At 39.2% G+C, this 16,953-nt stretch overlaps 1 protein-coding gene across 1 annotated transcript in view; it reads right to left on the reverse strand.

Moving 5' to 3' along the window:
• The window catches only part of dnah5l (dynein, axonemal, heavy chain 5 like), a 58,887-nt gene that overhangs the window by 32,855 nt on the left and 9,079 nt on the right, over positions 1-16,953 (reverse strand). Inside the window, exons 20-48 of the mRNA XM_073813131.1 lie at positions 16,777-16,928; positions 16,408-16,615; positions 16,231-16,318; positions 15,634-15,757; positions 14,775-14,941; positions 14,402-14,494; positions 14,115-14,321; positions 13,713-13,793; positions 13,138-13,542; positions 12,886-13,004; positions 12,100-12,236; positions 11,813-11,975; positions 11,628-11,739; positions 11,412-11,540; positions 11,189-11,289; positions 10,984-11,082; positions 9,022-9,175; positions 8,564-8,830; positions 6,278-6,406; positions 5,934-6,149; positions 5,687-5,833; positions 5,430-5,602; positions 5,151-5,329; positions 4,708-4,895; positions 4,415-4,609; positions 4,181-4,315; positions 3,906-4,095; positions 3,613-3,830; positions 2,843-3,154 (exon numbers count right to left, since the gene is read on the reverse strand). Coding sequence (XP_073669232.1) covers positions 2,843-3,154; positions 3,613-3,830; positions 3,906-4,095; positions 4,181-4,315; positions 4,415-4,609; positions 4,708-4,895; positions 5,151-5,329; positions 5,430-5,602; positions 5,687-5,833; positions 5,934-6,149; positions 6,278-6,406; positions 8,564-8,830; positions 9,022-9,175; positions 10,984-11,082; positions 11,189-11,289; positions 11,412-11,540; positions 11,628-11,739; positions 11,813-11,975; positions 12,100-12,236; positions 12,886-13,004; positions 13,138-13,542; positions 13,713-13,793; positions 14,115-14,321; positions 14,402-14,494; positions 14,775-14,941; positions 15,634-15,757; positions 16,231-16,318; positions 16,408-16,615; positions 16,777-16,928 — 4,888 coding nt within the window. The remainder of the gene's footprint in view (positions 1-2,842; positions 3,155-3,612; positions 3,831-3,905; positions 4,096-4,180; positions 4,316-4,414; positions 4,610-4,707; positions 4,896-5,150; positions 5,330-5,429; positions 5,603-5,686; positions 5,834-5,933; positions 6,150-6,277; positions 6,407-8,563; positions 8,831-9,021; positions 9,176-10,983; positions 11,083-11,188; positions 11,290-11,411; positions 11,541-11,627; positions 11,740-11,812; positions 11,976-12,099; positions 12,237-12,885; positions 13,005-13,137; positions 13,543-13,712; positions 13,794-14,114; positions 14,322-14,401; positions 14,495-14,774; positions 14,942-15,633; positions 15,758-16,230; positions 16,319-16,407; positions 16,616-16,776; positions 16,929-16,953) is intronic.

A 16,953-nucleotide genomic window follows, 5' to 3' on the forward strand; every position in this document is an offset into this window, starting at 1 on the left:
TCAATAGCTATTATCTGACAACTATTGATAACATTACCATGTGTAATTTAACGGTGTTAATGTTTTTAATTAATACACATTTAAGATGACCATGAATTAACTCTAATTTGCATAGTCATTGATATAAAAGCTTATTTTTGCATATAATATAAGCAATGAAATGGCATATACATAATTATTATTACAAGACCATCATGTAGCCTAATATTAGACACCCAAACCAAACAGAAGTTTAAGATCATATACATCTTGAACGTAGATATATAAATGAACACAGAGAAGGGAAGTTTAACACTGTGAAGCACAAGCAAACATGAAGAGGAACTGAAGGCAGTTAAAAACCATCAGGATATTATCACGGGCTTATTTTATTGCATTTAGAGGCTTACCTCCAGATAAAGTAATAAACTGGACTGATGATTTAAATGTTGTTTACTCACATGTGCGTTGTAAACTCTATGGATTTTATGTTGCAGCACTCGTTCACTTCTCTGGACTGTTTGTTCACAGTGTCGCGTGAGCAGCTACACTGCAGGTTCGACTTCATTTGGCGCTAAGCAGACCTCTTGGTGATGTCAAAGTACCGCGAGAGAGAGTCAAAGCAGATTTTTCCATGTGATAACTGGAGTCTCTCTCGCGGTACTTTGCTGTCACTCGCCAGTCTGCTCCCCAGTTACTTTCGCGTCACTATAGTAATCTGAATTCATAGAAATTCATACGCCGATCTGATCGCGCAGTTCGGCATGAAGTATATAGCCTAATATGTATTTCAACCCGCTAAAGTAGCAAGTGTAGCATGCTAATGGTCAATGCTTCACATCTATATTATGACTAAACTTTAAAAATGTCACAAAACCATGCTGTTACGCATCCTCGCGCTATTTTTAGTGGGTATACGGAAATCCTTGACAATTTCTAGTGGGTATACGGCGTATACCTGCGTATCACGTAGACTACACCACTGGCCCCTACCCCAATACAATCTGGACCTTCTTTTGATAGACCCGCCCCACACCCAGGCAACAATGTCGGTTAGTAGACATGCCCCTTTACTGCTGATTGGCTTCAAGTGTGTTTTGGTAGTCGGCCCGACTCCCTATTCCAAAGTGTTTTTCAAAAATCATGCACAATTCCTTATAGCTATACATTTGATCAGTTTGTGTATTCCTTAAGAATGAACCCATGACTTTTACGCAGCTAATGCAATGCTCTACCAACTAAGCTACAGGAACACAAAATGTTTCAAGGTAAGGATGTGCAAGCGTAAATCCATGAATGTGAATAAAACAAAAATGTTTATTAAAGAAAATTTTCACCCAAAAATGAAAATTCTGATAACATTTAATCTCTCTCAAGCTGTTCCAAACCTATATAAATGTATATGTTTTGCTAAATACAAAGGAAGATGTTTTAAAATATATTAATAACCAAACAGATCAGAGGCACCATTCACTTCCATAGTATTATTGTTTCCTACTAAGCAAGTCAATGATCTGCTTTATTACAAACAATTTTCAAAATATTTTCATTTGTATTCAGCAGAACAAAGACATTTATACAGGTTTGTAACAATTCAAAAGTGAGTAAATGATGACAGAATTTTCATTTTTGTGTGAACTATCCTTTAAATGCATTTTTCAAAGGGATTCTAACTGTGCGTTCACACACCAGACGCGAATGAAGCGAATAAATCACGATATTTGCGTGTAGTTGCACGCTTGAACATTTTGAGTTAACTCGCTTCATTCGCGCATGAAAATCAGACACGAATACGCTCAATTTGCCAGCTTTAGCTAGCTTGTAGTTTCAAAATTGAGTAAAGATTTTTTACAACTTATCAAATTGTCCGACCTCCTCACTTACTTTCTTCCAAGCAAGATCCTTTTTTCCCTGTTTCTATAAGAGAACGAAGATGTGTCGTACAGATCCGGGTGTTCACATATAGCGACTGTGATTTTGTCCTCCGTTGTTGTTTCATATTTCTGTCTCTGCTCGCTACGTCGTTATTACGTCACTACTAGAGCAAGCTCCTGATCCACCAAAGTTCAGATATTTCAATTCCCACAACATAATTTGTGTAAATCACGTGCATCAAACCCCTAAATTGCACAATTAGTGGAAATCGTGGTGCAGGATGTCTGTTGCAACTTTGCATTGACTTAATTCGCGTCTTGTATGAATGCACCATTAGGTGTTAAAGGAAAACACCACAGTTTTTCAATATTTTACTATGTTCTGCTAAATTCATTTGATTTGATTTATTGGACAAAAAGTAAAATAATAAATCTGTCCAGGATAACGCAATAAAGGTAAAAATAACTTATTTCCATTGGGGTCCTTGAAGTAAAAGTCCCTGTTTGGATCCTAAGAAATGAATGCGGCTAGGCTAAATGCTAACATATCCATGTACAAAGATTACCTGTTAAGTGCACGCATTGAAAAAAGATAGGTATGTATTAATTCCTCTAAGTTGAGGTAAGACCATTGTAAAATAATGAAAAACTGTGGTGTTTTCCTTTAAATAGCTCCTTGCTTTATATTATACACATCACATCAGTGAAACGTTTGTATTGTTCACAAAATCCTCTCTAACCTTTCCCCAGGCAATGTCCTCTTAATAAAAATCAATCAAAGCTTTTCATATTCATATTCCACTTAACAGCACAGCTGGCTTTAAACTAAGTGTTGCATTGATTTTAGTTTTTAATATCGATTTTTCAGATCTAGCCAGATTCCAACTCAACAGAATATTCTTGTTGATGACTTAGTGGTCATTTAAGATGGACGTTCGATTTAACATATCAATGAGCATTAGACAGCTGGCCGCGTGACTGGCCGTCACCTGATAGATGGAGTTGAAGGAGGCCAGAAGCACGTCAGCTTGTGTTGTGGGAATCTTCTTTAGCCAGGCCTGCAGTATGGGCTGCCAGTTTAGTACAGATGAGCTCATGAAGACCATCCCGTTGCGGGATACGGTAGCAGGAGATGCGTTGTCTATGTTGTGTGGCTCAAATACCACCTTGCAGTTGGGGGCCATTGGTATGCGGTCTCCATTGGCCAGGGTAAGAGTCTTGTTGTCATCTAGGACCGAGTTGAGGTTTTCAATCCAGATGGCGTCAACTGGACCATCAAGAACGATCCATATGTGTTCTCCCTGTGAAATGTTTACAATGGTTGAAAAATTTAATGTCACGTGTATTTAAAATCTGACATAAATAAAACTGAAAAAATTATCAGAAACGTTTTTGCTTACTGTAAAAAAAAATGTTTTTTAACAATAAACTGTTTAAAAAGTTAACCCACACAAAATGCGATTAATGAAATCATTTTTAGTCTATAGATTCAATAGCAGATTAAAGGGACAGTATACCCAATAAAATAAAATAAAATCTACCATCATTTACTTACCTTCATGTTGTAAAGAAGATATTTTGATAAATGATGGTAAATCACATAGCTGATGGTACCCATTGACTTCCATAGTAGGATAAACAAATACAGTGGAAGTCAATGTTTACAATCAGCTGTGTGCTTACCATTATTTGCCAAAATCAGATTTTCATACCGTGGCCCCTTTAACTGTCAGATGCTTGTTGACACACAATATCTCACCTTTTTGGCCTTCAGTGTTTTCCTCCAAAGCGTGGAGAAGATTCCATCTGTCCAGTCGTTTGTGGCCACATCCAACGTGCCGAACATCTGGGAGGCAGTGATGGCCTTGGGGTTCATCCGCATCTCTTTGTGAGGATTTCCACAGTCAGTCATGGCCTTCATTAAAGTGTGAATACACGTGGTCTTTCCTGTCCCACTTGGGCCCAGAGTCATCATACCTACACAAACACAAATTAATCTGAATGCAAAGCACACCAAGCCTGAACAAATGACAAGACTGAATGACGGCTAACCATGTCTCACTCGTTGAGTCTCGTACAGTTGCACAAGTTTGAGAATCCAAGGAGGATGAGCGATAAGCCCAGCCTCTTCAGCTTGTTTTGTGATAGCAGCTTCTAGCTCGGGATAACCAGCCTCATCCAGACTAATTCCCGGAAACAGATCATTGATGAGACTTTGGAATAGCGGCTCGTCCTCATCCACCTATATGAAATGGGAATAGAGATGCAGTGACATTTATTCTCCTGCTTTAAGGTATCATCCCAGATTAGGATTAATCATAAATCACCAGTTTGGAGAGGTTCATGTCACGGAGAACTCTCATGACCACAGTCTTCTCTGGCTCGGTTGGGTTGGATCTTTTAACCGCTCCCAGAGTCCTCAAAACAGACAGGATGTTCCTCAGACCAAAGTCATAGTGGACCTGTTGGGCAGCATTAGTAAGATCAATTATCCTTACTTTGTGTACATCATTGTAAAGCATTATGTGATATAGTGTATAATATTAATCCATTATGGTCACCTGCTTAGAAAGCTGCTCCTCACATAGTTTGTAGAGGGTGTAAAACTTGCGACTGAGGACTTGATTATCACGGAAGCCTGCGCTGGCCAGTTTCACCCTCATGATAATGGCTCGGTCGGGCACCATCATGGCCACCGTGCGGAACTGAATTTTCAAGTTCTCGGGCAGTTCCTGACGCCCAGCATATCCTGGGTTCTGTGATGTGAAAGCACAAAACATAAGCAACAATTTATTGCTGCCAGTGGCTGAAAAGGTGGTGAATTTAGCATAAAAAACATATCTAATTTCATTACCATAGTAAGAAAGATGCCAAACTCTTTGTCCATTTCTACCACATCTCCATCTGTGAAGATAAACTGAGGTTTCTTGCTTTTCTTGCACTGGAGGACAATATAGATTTGTTGAGCGGCCACAGAGAGCACGGGTAGCTCGATGCGGTTGAACTCATCAAAACAACCCCATGCACCAGACTGTGCTAATCCTGTTTGACAAACATTGAAAACATGAAGAACGCAGAAGAAAGGTCACACGCTTTAATTATCTAGTCCAGATGAAGCATCAAACAGGTGCTATGTTAGGATTTTCTAGGTGACAATTTTGAAGGTACATCTGTTTTTGCTCAAATAAAAAAGATATAGTATATAGAAGTATGCAGTGTTTAATATCTATTCCATAGTCAATATTAAAGAATATTTTTATTTTCGGTTTTTAATGGGAGCAATGCAATCCACTCCACCTTTATAGATGCGTCCAAGTCCTCTAAAGTCCATTTGGTCTGAGCAATTGAAAACAACAACGTATTTTCCCAGACAGCGGCCCATGTCTTTGGTGGTTTCGGTTTTTCCTGTGCCAGCAGGGCCAGCGGGAGCCCCTCCCATACTCATTCCCAAAGCCTGGGCCAATGTGATATAACATCTGCAAGGGACCAACCAAAAAGCAAGTGGCATTCATAAACTACTACAATATAGTTTCAACCTCAACCTGAGAATGCGTCAACAACTGCACCTACGCTTACCTATCAGTAAGAGGTGTGATAACCAGACGATCAGTGCAGCCTAGATACTCGTTACAGTAATCAAACTCCACATCAGTGATCTGGATCAGACATCTGTCCGTGTCTTCTACGAAGTAGAAGCGGGACTGCTTCTGCCATTCGAAGTCTAGGGTTGACCGGATGTTCATTTGTACCTTTGAGAGAGAGAAATTGCATTTAAAAAGCATCCTGTGTTACTTAGCAAACAAATTATGTCGAAACTATTAAAATACAATCACCAGGTCATCAAAAATGTCCTTCTGGTGGACATGTATGGTGATGAGTGTCTCGTATTTGGTTCTGTCCATCTTAGTCAGATCGTGAGTAGTCATATCAATCAGTTCATTCAATAGATCCAGGAACCTCTGATTAGTAGTCTGCATTATCTGTATGAGGACGATAAGATGGTACCAGAGGAAACCTTTTCTTTCTGTTTAACTATACATGTACAAGAAACAGACAACAAAGTCGAAAAAAGGTCTGAACCTTTTTGTTGGTCTTGCTATGGCTGAGTGCCTCCTCAGCATCTCTGGTCCAGATGAGTTGTATGCCCAAAAGTCCCACCTGAGCGGGGAACATGGACTGGAACTCCACTAGTTTAAAGTCCTGTTCACTGATTGACATGTGGGCCTGTCGGATTATGTTGTGAATGGTCTTCTTCACTCCATCCAACAACAGACCTAGCCAGGCTTCTACATTGCCCTGTGATCATCATAGTCAATATATTTTTCGTTTTTTTTTTAATTAGTGATTTTTATATTAAAAAGTACATATTTTATGTTAAAAGTAAAGTATTTCACAGATGTAAGCATTTCAAATTGATCTTCTACCTGGGCAACGATTGGTTCACTCAAATCAACAGTTTCCCCTTCCTGTGACTGAAAGCTAAGAATCTGGTCGTAGTTTTTCTCGTGAAACACAACTCTGTTAACGTTATCGAAAAGGCTCAACAGGTGACCCTGAAAGACAAAGACAAACATGCAATGGAGGTTGTTGCTTTTCAAATGAAGTAAACAATCAGGGCCCTATTTTAACGATCTGAAACGCAAGTGCGAAGCGCAACGCGCAAGTGAGTTTGTGGGCGGATCTTGGGCGCTGTTGCTATTTTCCCGGCGTGAGAAATAACTCTTGTGCCGGGCGCAAATCAATAAGGGGTTGGTCTGAAGTAGGTTCATTACTCATAGGTGTGGTTTGGGCGTAGCGTCAAATAAACCAATCAGAACGCTATCCAACATTCCCTTTAAACGCAAGGGCGCAAGTTCCATGGCGGGTTGCTATTATTATGACGGATTTACCAGGCGCACGCCAGGAGCGGTTCACAGCCGAGGAGACCCACGTTCTTGTAAGAGCAGTCAAAGACAGAGAAGTTGTTTTGTATGGGGATGGGAGAAACCCGCCCAAATCAGCGTAGGTTAAACAGGCGTGAGAGGAAATAGCCACAGTCTCATCAGCTGGCATCCCCATCGTTGCGCCAAACGCTACAATGATGTCAGGAGACGGGGGAATCCCAAGCTTGGCAGCATAAATCGGGCATGCCGTGTAACGGGAGGTGGATCTACCTACACATGACCTGACGTCAGCAGAGAACATCGCTGCGTCCACCCTCACCGCTGAAAGGGTTTGGGGGCTTTGAAATCAGACCCAAGAAACGGAAGCAAGGTCCAACCCCAAAGTACTCTTACAAATCAAGTTCATATACATTAAGGTTTCTTATGAAAACATTTAAATTATTATTTACATAAAATAAACGTAATACAGCCACACAACAAACTTATGAAAATATTTTAATCGTTATTTGCATGAGAATTTTTTAACGCAGCCACACAATAAATAAAAACTATCACCACAATGCTCACCACTATGATTCCCCTTATCTCGTGTATTAATATTTTTAAGTGTAACAATTTATGATTTGCAAAAATAACTGTTGCATCTGTGTAGATTAGATGCAAAGTGTATGCGCGTTGTGCACGCTATACATTACGGTCAAGCATGCGCCCTTAAAATAGCATAATGAACAACGCGCAACGCGCCACTGACTTTAAACTTTTTTTTCTGGTCAGTGGCGCAATTGTTTTTTAAAACTGCAAAATAGCATCAGGGATGGTTTGCGCCGGAACACGCCTCTTTTTTGCGCTGAACCGCCCAGGGAGCGCAAGTTCATTCCCTAGTTTGCCGACGTGCGTCTGTGGAGGGAAAAACCCGCTGTGCGCCGGTGCAAAATACGAATGATACATGCGCCACTGACAAAGTCAATTGCGCTGGGTGCAAGATAGGGCCCTCATAGTTAATTACTAAATGTTATATTTTTCACATATTACCTATTTTATTACGGTCTGGATCAGATGGCACTTTTCCATCGCACAGTACCCCACGGTTTGGGTCAGGTCGGGTGGGTCACCTCACTTTGGCTTGGTTAGCTTTTCCATTGAGTTTAGTAAACTTCGGAGTGTGGAGGATTATAGGCGTGTCGTTATATTTGCGCTGCCTACTGCTGTGACATCAAGTCAGAACGTCGTTGTACATTCCCATACATTAATTTATTTCTCAGTCTGCCACAAAATTAAAATTGACCACCACAAATAGATGTTTGCACATCACGTTTATCACTAACTCTGTCTCACATGACAGTTTTTGTACAAACAACCGTGGCATGGGTCGACGCGTTTCGCTGAGCTTCATTTAAGTTGCATTTAAGCATATATGCGGAGGTGCAAATCGCAAATGTGCCGCCACAAACTGGAAGTCTGGAAAAAAACTGTTATGGTGTTCCTGATTCCCAACCTGCGGATGACCCAAACTCCCTTTCGCTAAAAGGGAGTTTAAGGTAAAGCTAATCTTTTACATTTTAGCGATGACACTGGTAGTGACGATTCTCACAGACCAATCAGTGATCTACAGTGTTTTGCGTTACGTTTTGGTATCAGCTCGGAACCCCAACCAAGGTGGTACCAAAAAAAGTATCAGGTACTACGAACTGAACCCAGTGGAAAAGCTCCTAAAAGTAAGCTGACCCGAACCAAACCAAACCATAGGGTACTATGCAATGGAAAAGCGCCATAAGTGTGATGGCACCATCACATGGGACTTTTAATTTTAAAACAAAAGCCAGGTACCTGAATGGTGTGGGAGTCAGAGGCCTGACCCAGTATCTCCAGCAGGACAGGGTCAGAGACGAAGAAGAAGCGCGGGAACACGAGACGTTTTTTCTCCAGGTATCCACTCAGTGATTTCTGACAAACCTCGAGCTGTTCCAGCATGTGTGGGAGCAGCTGTATAAGTGTCTCGTCTCCGACGCAGCACTGAACAACACCGGGAATCTTGTGTGCTCGCTCCATTATCCTCTGCCAGGACTTATCAATGTTTTGGAAACGTATTGCCTCCTGTGGACAATTTGTTTTCAAAGATGTAATGCGTTAATAAAGTGACTAAATTACAAATTGGATTCAACAGTTAAATTGGTAAAAAAAAGTTACTGTGCATCAATTATGTAAAGTGTCTCAAATAGGTCACAGTGCAGATGACAGCCAATCAGCTAACTGGATTTTGGAACATTTCAGTGGATTCATGTTACCTGCGGCAGTTGTTTGGCAATGTCTCCACCCACAAACACGGCCTCCAGATAGAGCCACAGGTTCTGCACCGTCAGCCACTTCTCGATCACCTCTGAGCTGTTGGAAAGCTTTTGAACCCACTGCTGTATGGTGGACTTATATGGGGCGTTATATCTAAAAAAAATAAAAAGAGGTCAGCCAAACTTACATAGACTATAAAAAAATTTGATATTAAATTGAGTGTTGCAGGGATAAGGTTGGTAGGCAAAACCCAGAAATAAGTTATGATTTTTGCACTTCCGGTTCCATCGTACCGAAGTCTATGAATGTTTTGAATGGGATTTTGGTTAAATGCGTTAAGTTTGGTTAACACAAGCCCAATATATTTTCATATATTTTTATTCTACAACGTTAAACACACCGCTAATATCCCCATTTGTGACTTTTAAAGCTTTTAAAGGGTGGTTGCTAACAAGTTGCTACATGAGACTACAGACGTTGTCGGGGGCTTTAAACATCATCACACATAAAGATCTCAAAAACAACGCAACATGGACATAATTCTCAACAAACATTCATCCTCAGAGTATTTCCTTATGACATTGATGTTGAGAGACCGTGGTGTAGTCTGCTTGTAGCCTAATGCTACGTACACACCAAACGCGGGACATCCCATAACTCGCTCTAGATTACTCACAGGATTTAACTTCATGTCATGCGAATTTTTCGCTCGAGTTGAATATGTTCAACTTGGGCGAAGACGCGTTTGAGGCAAATATCGCGTGTTTTCGTGGCAAACACGCCGCCCATATCGCATCATTCCCATTGCCCTACGCGAGGATGCGTCTGATCGACTGCATTGACTTTGTATGTAATATACTCGCGCAAATCGTTGAACTCACGTCTGGTGTGAACCCTAGGGTGACCATACGTGCCGTTCTTCCCGGACGCATCCCGTCCAGGATTTCGGTACGTCTTCCGGAAGTCGTATTTGTTGACCGCATACGCCATTCAGTTAAAAACATAAGATATACAATCGTAGTTTCATTCTTACCTTAAAATGTAACGGTTGCTTTTCTGTAATAATAATAATAATCCTCTATGACGTATGCGGTCGACAAATACGACTTCCAGAAGACGATAACAAAATCCTGGACGGGATGCGTCCGGGAAGAATGGCACGTATGGTCACCATAGTGAACCCACAGTAAAGCCCTGGATACACTGCACGATTTTTGCCATCCTATAAAATCATTACCTTATCACACTGTTCAACATTGAGTGTTTAAACTTGGGTACAACAAGGATGTAGACTGTACGATGATGAGAGCTATTGAACCGTCGGCTGTGGTGGCTGCGCAACACGTTAGCACAACGTCATCAGCATGTGCTACTGGTAAACAAATACTGGTACGCAGGTCGTAGCAGCAAACACACTGGGTGTGATCATGCTGAATTTGTGACACTGTCAGAAAACTATCGTAGGCTATTTTTGGTCGCAAGATCAGGAAAATGGTCATCTTTGAACCTCTCTCACTGTGCAACATAGGACCACCGATAAAGAGACATGATCACAGAAATAGCCACAATTTTTCACGATGGCAATTTTTTTTCTGGGACAGCCAGACATTGTGCAGTGTATCCCGGGCTTATGGTTAGCTTTAAAATTCTAGTAAATGCATTAAGACTTCAAAATGTATCAAAGTTGTGTTCATCTGTGAAGATTATCTTGTTAGAAGTGTCATAAACACAGAGCTTATTTTTTTGTGATAATCCAAAAGTCTTTGGGAAAAATGAATGGGCTTTTTGGTGAGGGAAGCAGTGTCCCGCTAACTTCCAGGTTGGTTAAGAATTTGTCATCTCTCTTGTACTCTATGACATTTGAAAAGCTGCCCCAAAATATTACTTAAAAAAACCTTATAATAACATTCAACCTTATTGAATGTTATTATAATAAATTATAAAATACAGTATAATTGTACCTGTTACTCATTAAGGACCCAAGGACCATAAGGCTGTCTTCTATTAATGCCACCTTCTCAGTGGTGTCTGCCCCCTTCAGCAGCAGCTCTCCACGATTCCTGTGAGGATACAACTCAATCAGTTTTATTATTACAGTTTTATAGTTTCAATCTGTTTTATGATCAGATTATACATTAAAATAAAAAAGGGGAATGATTTTCTAACCTGAATGGGGCAAAGGTGAATTGATGGCTGCTCCATTCTGTCACCACATCTTTGAGTTTGGCATCAATGTCTCGTTCCTTCACCGCGCTGATACACACATCCTAGTACCCAGAGATATCATTAAATACCTTATTAGGGGTTTTTAAGCAATTAATTTGGATCCAAATATTGATGTAATTTGAAGCAACAGCATCCAGATAACAAAATATTTTGCTGCAAATACCTCAATATCTTCTTTATGTTTCAGCACAGGTGCTTCCATGACATTCCGCAGGGTAAAATTCCCAGATTCCACCTCAAAGGTGTGGTGGGTAATATCAGACAAACGCTGCCAATGTCGGGACATCATTGCCTAGTCGTAAAAGCATGTTAGAAAAGTGCTATTACGTACTTACTGTAGGGGTAAAACACAATTTACTGTGTATAAACTTTACTTTACCTTACTGGCCATCATGTGCAGTAGAGGACAGGTCTCATTAAAGTCATCTATTGTCTTCTTCAGTTCATTGAAAGCTTGCCATTCCTTCAGGGCTAAAGGTAGTTTACGGATCCTTGAAGAGATAATACCGTATTTGATCATTTTCAAGAAAACAAACACAATTTAAAAATTGGCATTAAACATACTTGTTCTGAAAATCTAGCAGTTCATTATTTATCTTCTCTATGTTGAGGTCGGCCCATAAAATGTCATAGTATCCAGAAACGCTGTCGATGACAGAATTGTACAGGCTGTAAAGCTTGGAGAGAAGCATGAGCTCTCTTTTGATGCGATGAAGATCGGGGTAATCTGAGAAGAGAATCATTTGAGAGAATGAAAAGACAATGTGAAGGAAAAACATAATGTAATGGTGACTAAACTGACCAAAATTTCAAGCAATAATAAGAAAATATGACAAAAAATTAAAAGGCACCATTAACATTAAGTCCGAAAAGTTCTTCTCCACAAGACAAGTTAACATATTTCCTCCACAGTTCTTCAAACTTGGCCTGATAAACTTGTAACCTGTCACTGGCTTCACGAGGGGGCAAACCTGGTACTCCAGGACCACTACACAAAAACACAGTAAAGACACTTTAAAAAATCCCATACAGCAATTTTTTTAAAATAAAATATTACATATATTTCAAAATATACAAAAAATGTCCAAGAAATATATGTACTGAAATATTTTTTAAATATGTTTACAATATTTATATTTTTCACCAATATATATATAAAATATATTTGAAAAATAAATAAATAAATTATTAAAAATAATTAAAGCATTTATGTTTCATTGGAAAAAAACTTTGTATGTTACAAACCTGTAAACATAACATGTTTGAAAATATTTAAATGATATATATTTTGACCTGTAAAAATATACTTATATACCATATTTATTTTATACGTACATTTTTATACAAACTTTTATATTTTGTCAATATTTTTGCCATATGGGTTATAAAATTAAAAATGTATTTTTGCACCTGAAATACATTTTGAAATAAATGTAAATATATGAATGTTAAATATATTTTCCAAAACAAAAATGTAATTAAGCTTTACTTTCAACAAAATGTATTTCGCATATATTTAAAACATATTTCTGGCCAAAGAGATAAAACATACAACTAAGATTAATCAAAATAGTACTAATACCAAGAAATACACATAAAATAAGATAAGGTCAGTATTTGTTATTATCCATCTGTACCTTTTGTCATAGTCACGATAGAAATTGTGCACAGCTTTCTGGAAGGTCTTAACTTCAGAAAGAAGCTCAGTCTTCATGTGAGGTTGAATTTCCACAAGCTTATCCTGGGTTTGATTCACCTTAAAAATAAATCAACCCAAAATTATTAATTTACAAGTAAAAAGTTTATGCAACAACAAAAAAACAAATAACCTGGATTTAAGCAGCAAATAAAGCATATTTCATAAAGATTTTATAAAATGAATTCCTCACCACCACATTAAGTTCTTTCCATTTGTAAACCAGCCCATCAATTTTTTCTGCATTTCCATCATTGAAGTACAACTCGTGACGATTAAGCAGTGCGAACGACTCCTCCATCGGTCTGATGATGGCATCGATGCGTATCTCCTGCTCTCGTACCTCCTGCAGGGCGGCCATGGCTCCCCTTACGCCGTCTAGGTCAGATATGGGCTTTTGGAGCTCCCTGTTAACCCTCTCCACAAAAGAGCTCATCTCAGCCATGTCTGCAGATGCCTGCTGGTTTAAAGCTGCCCCGAAAGCTCGTTTCCAGGTCCGACACTCTTGAGTGAGTGACAGTTTCAGCGAATCGGTAACGTAGAGGATAGGGGCCATGGTGCAGGTTTTTGGGAGCTCTTCGATTCGGCTCTCCAGTTTCTGATGTGATATATGCAGAAAAATCTGGGATCACTTTCAGCTTAAGCACAAATCTTAAAAGCCAAAAATGCTATATTGTCACTGAGTATTTTATTAAAGTAACCTACTGCACAAATGATGAGAACATTAAACATTTTCTCTAAGGTAACATTTCTTTAGCATTTACTTACAGAATACAAAGAAAGCTTCTGACTAAATTCTGGCAAGGATGGGCTGGTCTCCAAAAATGCTTTCACCTGATCTGTTGGATCCTGGAATATACAAAAAATCATAAATATGTTTGTATGTTAACGGAATTATATTTATATTGAACACTTTTTTAATGTTTTTGGAGATTGACAGCCAGCCAATTATGTTTATGCAAGACTGGAGCATGTATGCGACCACTGTGATTGGTTGTTGGCCACGCTTCAGACAAGCCTTCTGTTAAGCGTTAACGCTTTCGCCCCGTGTGAATGTACCGTGAACTTATATAAATACAGGAAAAGGGATTCAAATCCAAAGCATTTTGTGTCCCCCGCCCTTCTCACACCCTTGCACTAGACATTAACCGAGTTGAAATAAATAAGTACCTGGTTCCAAAGAACAGAATATTGAGACAACCCTTCCACAATGTCTCCAACGTCCACTTTGAGAGAGGACACCACAGCGGCCAGCTGTCCCGAAGCCTTTATTGTGTCTTTATGAATTGACACCAGGCTAACCAGAGGCCTCAGTGGCCTCATCTGTTTAGTCGCCAAACTGTCATCTCCAAGCTCTCGAGCTGCTAACTGCTCTATCTGTGGAGTCACAAGAGCTCAACAATGATCTTAAACATTCTAGTCATAAACTTCATATGGTCAAAATAATATTTATATACCTGCAACTGTTTATGATGAAGATGATAGTATTCCCAGAGTGGAATATCCTCTGCTGTTGAAAGCACTATGATGATAACTTTACCAATAATGACCTGCATAACAGACAAGTACGTGTTTGAGATCATAAATGTACATGTCATACAGCTACAGTGGTAGAAGTGGCCTATTAATATCTATGGAAAGCCTTTGATGATAAATTATATTTCGAGAAAACCCCAATATTATCAGAGGAAAAATGCTTCAATGAATGCATTATTTGAAGAAAGTTCTTAGTTTTAACATACATGTTTATGTCAAGGACAATAAAGAACACTAAGAGTATGAATCAAGTATGCATAGTTAGTATGTATGCGCTTGTTTTGTCATCAATACCTGTATATCCTCTACACTTGGTCTGAGGACGAGGTTGGGAATGGCCAGTTCAATCGAAGCTTTGAAAAGAGGAGTGTGCACAACGGCTTTACTTTGAGATGAAGATCGATACTTTGAGCTTGCAAAATGCAGCCGGCGGCACAAAGAATCCAGAGAGACTTTGGTAGCTATCAAGTAAAGAAAACAAAAACATTAATGAGCAACTCTCACATCTACAATGAAATTAACTCTTTTCAGATTCCCATTAAGACATCTGTTGTGATGGAACGCATTTACAAATTTCCCAAGATTTACTCACCCTGAAGCCATCTGAGATATGTCCATCATCTTTTAGACGAACACATTTTGATTTGTTTCAGTAAACGTTCTTTCTCCTCCAAGCTTTATAATGGTACAAAACAGAAATCGGGAACAACCTCTGACTTTAAAATCTGGATTTTTTTTTACAAAATCGCATCGATTTCCCACAGAAGACGTTTATTAACCCATTGGAGCTGTGTGGATTACTTCTGTTAAGGATGAATGCACTTTTTGGGGGTTTAAAGTCTGAGGTTGTTTCATGATCCCCGTTTTCTACTATTATAAAGCTTGGAAGAGCAAGAACATTTACTAAAATAACTCCAAATGTGTTGGTTTGAATGATGATGGACGTATGTATCTCGAATAGCTTGAGAGTGAGTAAATCATGGGGTAATTTTGATATTTGTCTAGAGTATTCCTTTAAACTCAATTCTAACTGAAAAACTGCCCCTAAATATTGATGAAAATTTATATATTACAGTTATATTGTAACATTTCATTACTAGAAAAAGTCTATCAATATAAAATAAGAATGGTGGCATATAAATGTGTATTGTACCTCTGACCAGGGCCTCTGTGTTCCTCTGACACAACTCTCCCATTATGGTGTAAAAGGCACATGGCAGACATTGTAGGCAGCGCGTCTTCAGCTTTGCATCGGGATGCAGACATTGGTAAGAGTCCTAAACATGCAAATACACCTGATAAATTTTCTCCTATATACTAACGAATGTACAGGTATGTGTCCTGATCAACTTAAGGGCATCAACTTTAAAAGTAAAAAACACTTTCCATATCCATGTTGTTGAGAGTGTGTGTCCAATCAAAATGTGTAAAGTATTTTGATTATAATTAATTTGCCACTTGGGATTATGGCTAATGGTATTAAAATATTTGGCCCAGTATTTAATCCATGTGTTCGGCACATCATACTTCTGTTGTTAATGACATTTTTTTTACCCACAAATGCACATTTTCATGTTTTTTTGGAACTTTAGGCCTAACGACTTTTACACTGTACAATAAGAACTGTGCTGGGTTAGCACTTAATGCCCAACTTAACAGTTGGGCCCTGATGCAACACTAGCATTACACATAACAATACATCAATAAAGTCAATTTTTAACCAGCGAATAACTGACATGGCTAACAGCACCTTCAAATTAACCCTTTCTGCAGGTTTCATATTCTTCTTCAGTTCCTCAATCATCTCCAACATGGATGATTCCACTTGCTGACTTGCACTGTTAAACAAACAAACAAACAAATTAATACTGAAAACATTTAGTAATTCATCTGTTTAGTATTTGTGGAGAGGCTTTGAGCGACTCACATCTTCAGGGTCTTTTTTGCAGTATTGACAGTGACTTCTATATTGGTCAGGAAGTCCTGGGGCAGAATTGGCTCGTCTTCAGGCAGTGTCAGTAAAAGGGTGGAGGACATGCTGTTCAGGACGCGCTTAATTCGGCATTCAAGAATATCCATGGAAACCTTTGCCACTCGCTGCAGCTTTCTCAGGGCCTCATACACAGAGTCAATGACTGAAACAATTTGAAAAGTATGTTATTAGTATATTGGTGCAACACCTTTTTTGCTTATTTAGATTAAGGATAAACATTCCGTGGTTTATGTGTCATTGCATATGTTAGGTGTTTTTTAGTGGCTATTTGCTGGTGTTAATTTTGAGGGCATAAATGTTTACAGTTGTCGATATTAAGTGAAGTCCACGAGAGTACGGTCAGTCCAGGTGAGAGGGCAGCTTCTACATGGTGGATGAAGGGCTTCATCGGGGGCTGTAACATACTGGGAATCCTCTTCACGGCTACATCAAAGTCTTCCAACATCATCTGCAATCTGATCCAAGAGAGATTTCACTTTA

Source organism: Paramisgurnus dabryanus, chromosome 22 (assembly GCF_030506205.2).
Source record: "Paramisgurnus dabryanus chromosome 22, PD_genome_1.1, whole genome shotgun sequence".
Taxonomy (NCBI): domain Eukaryota; kingdom Metazoa; phylum Chordata; class Actinopteri; order Cypriniformes; family Cobitidae; genus Paramisgurnus; species Paramisgurnus dabryanus.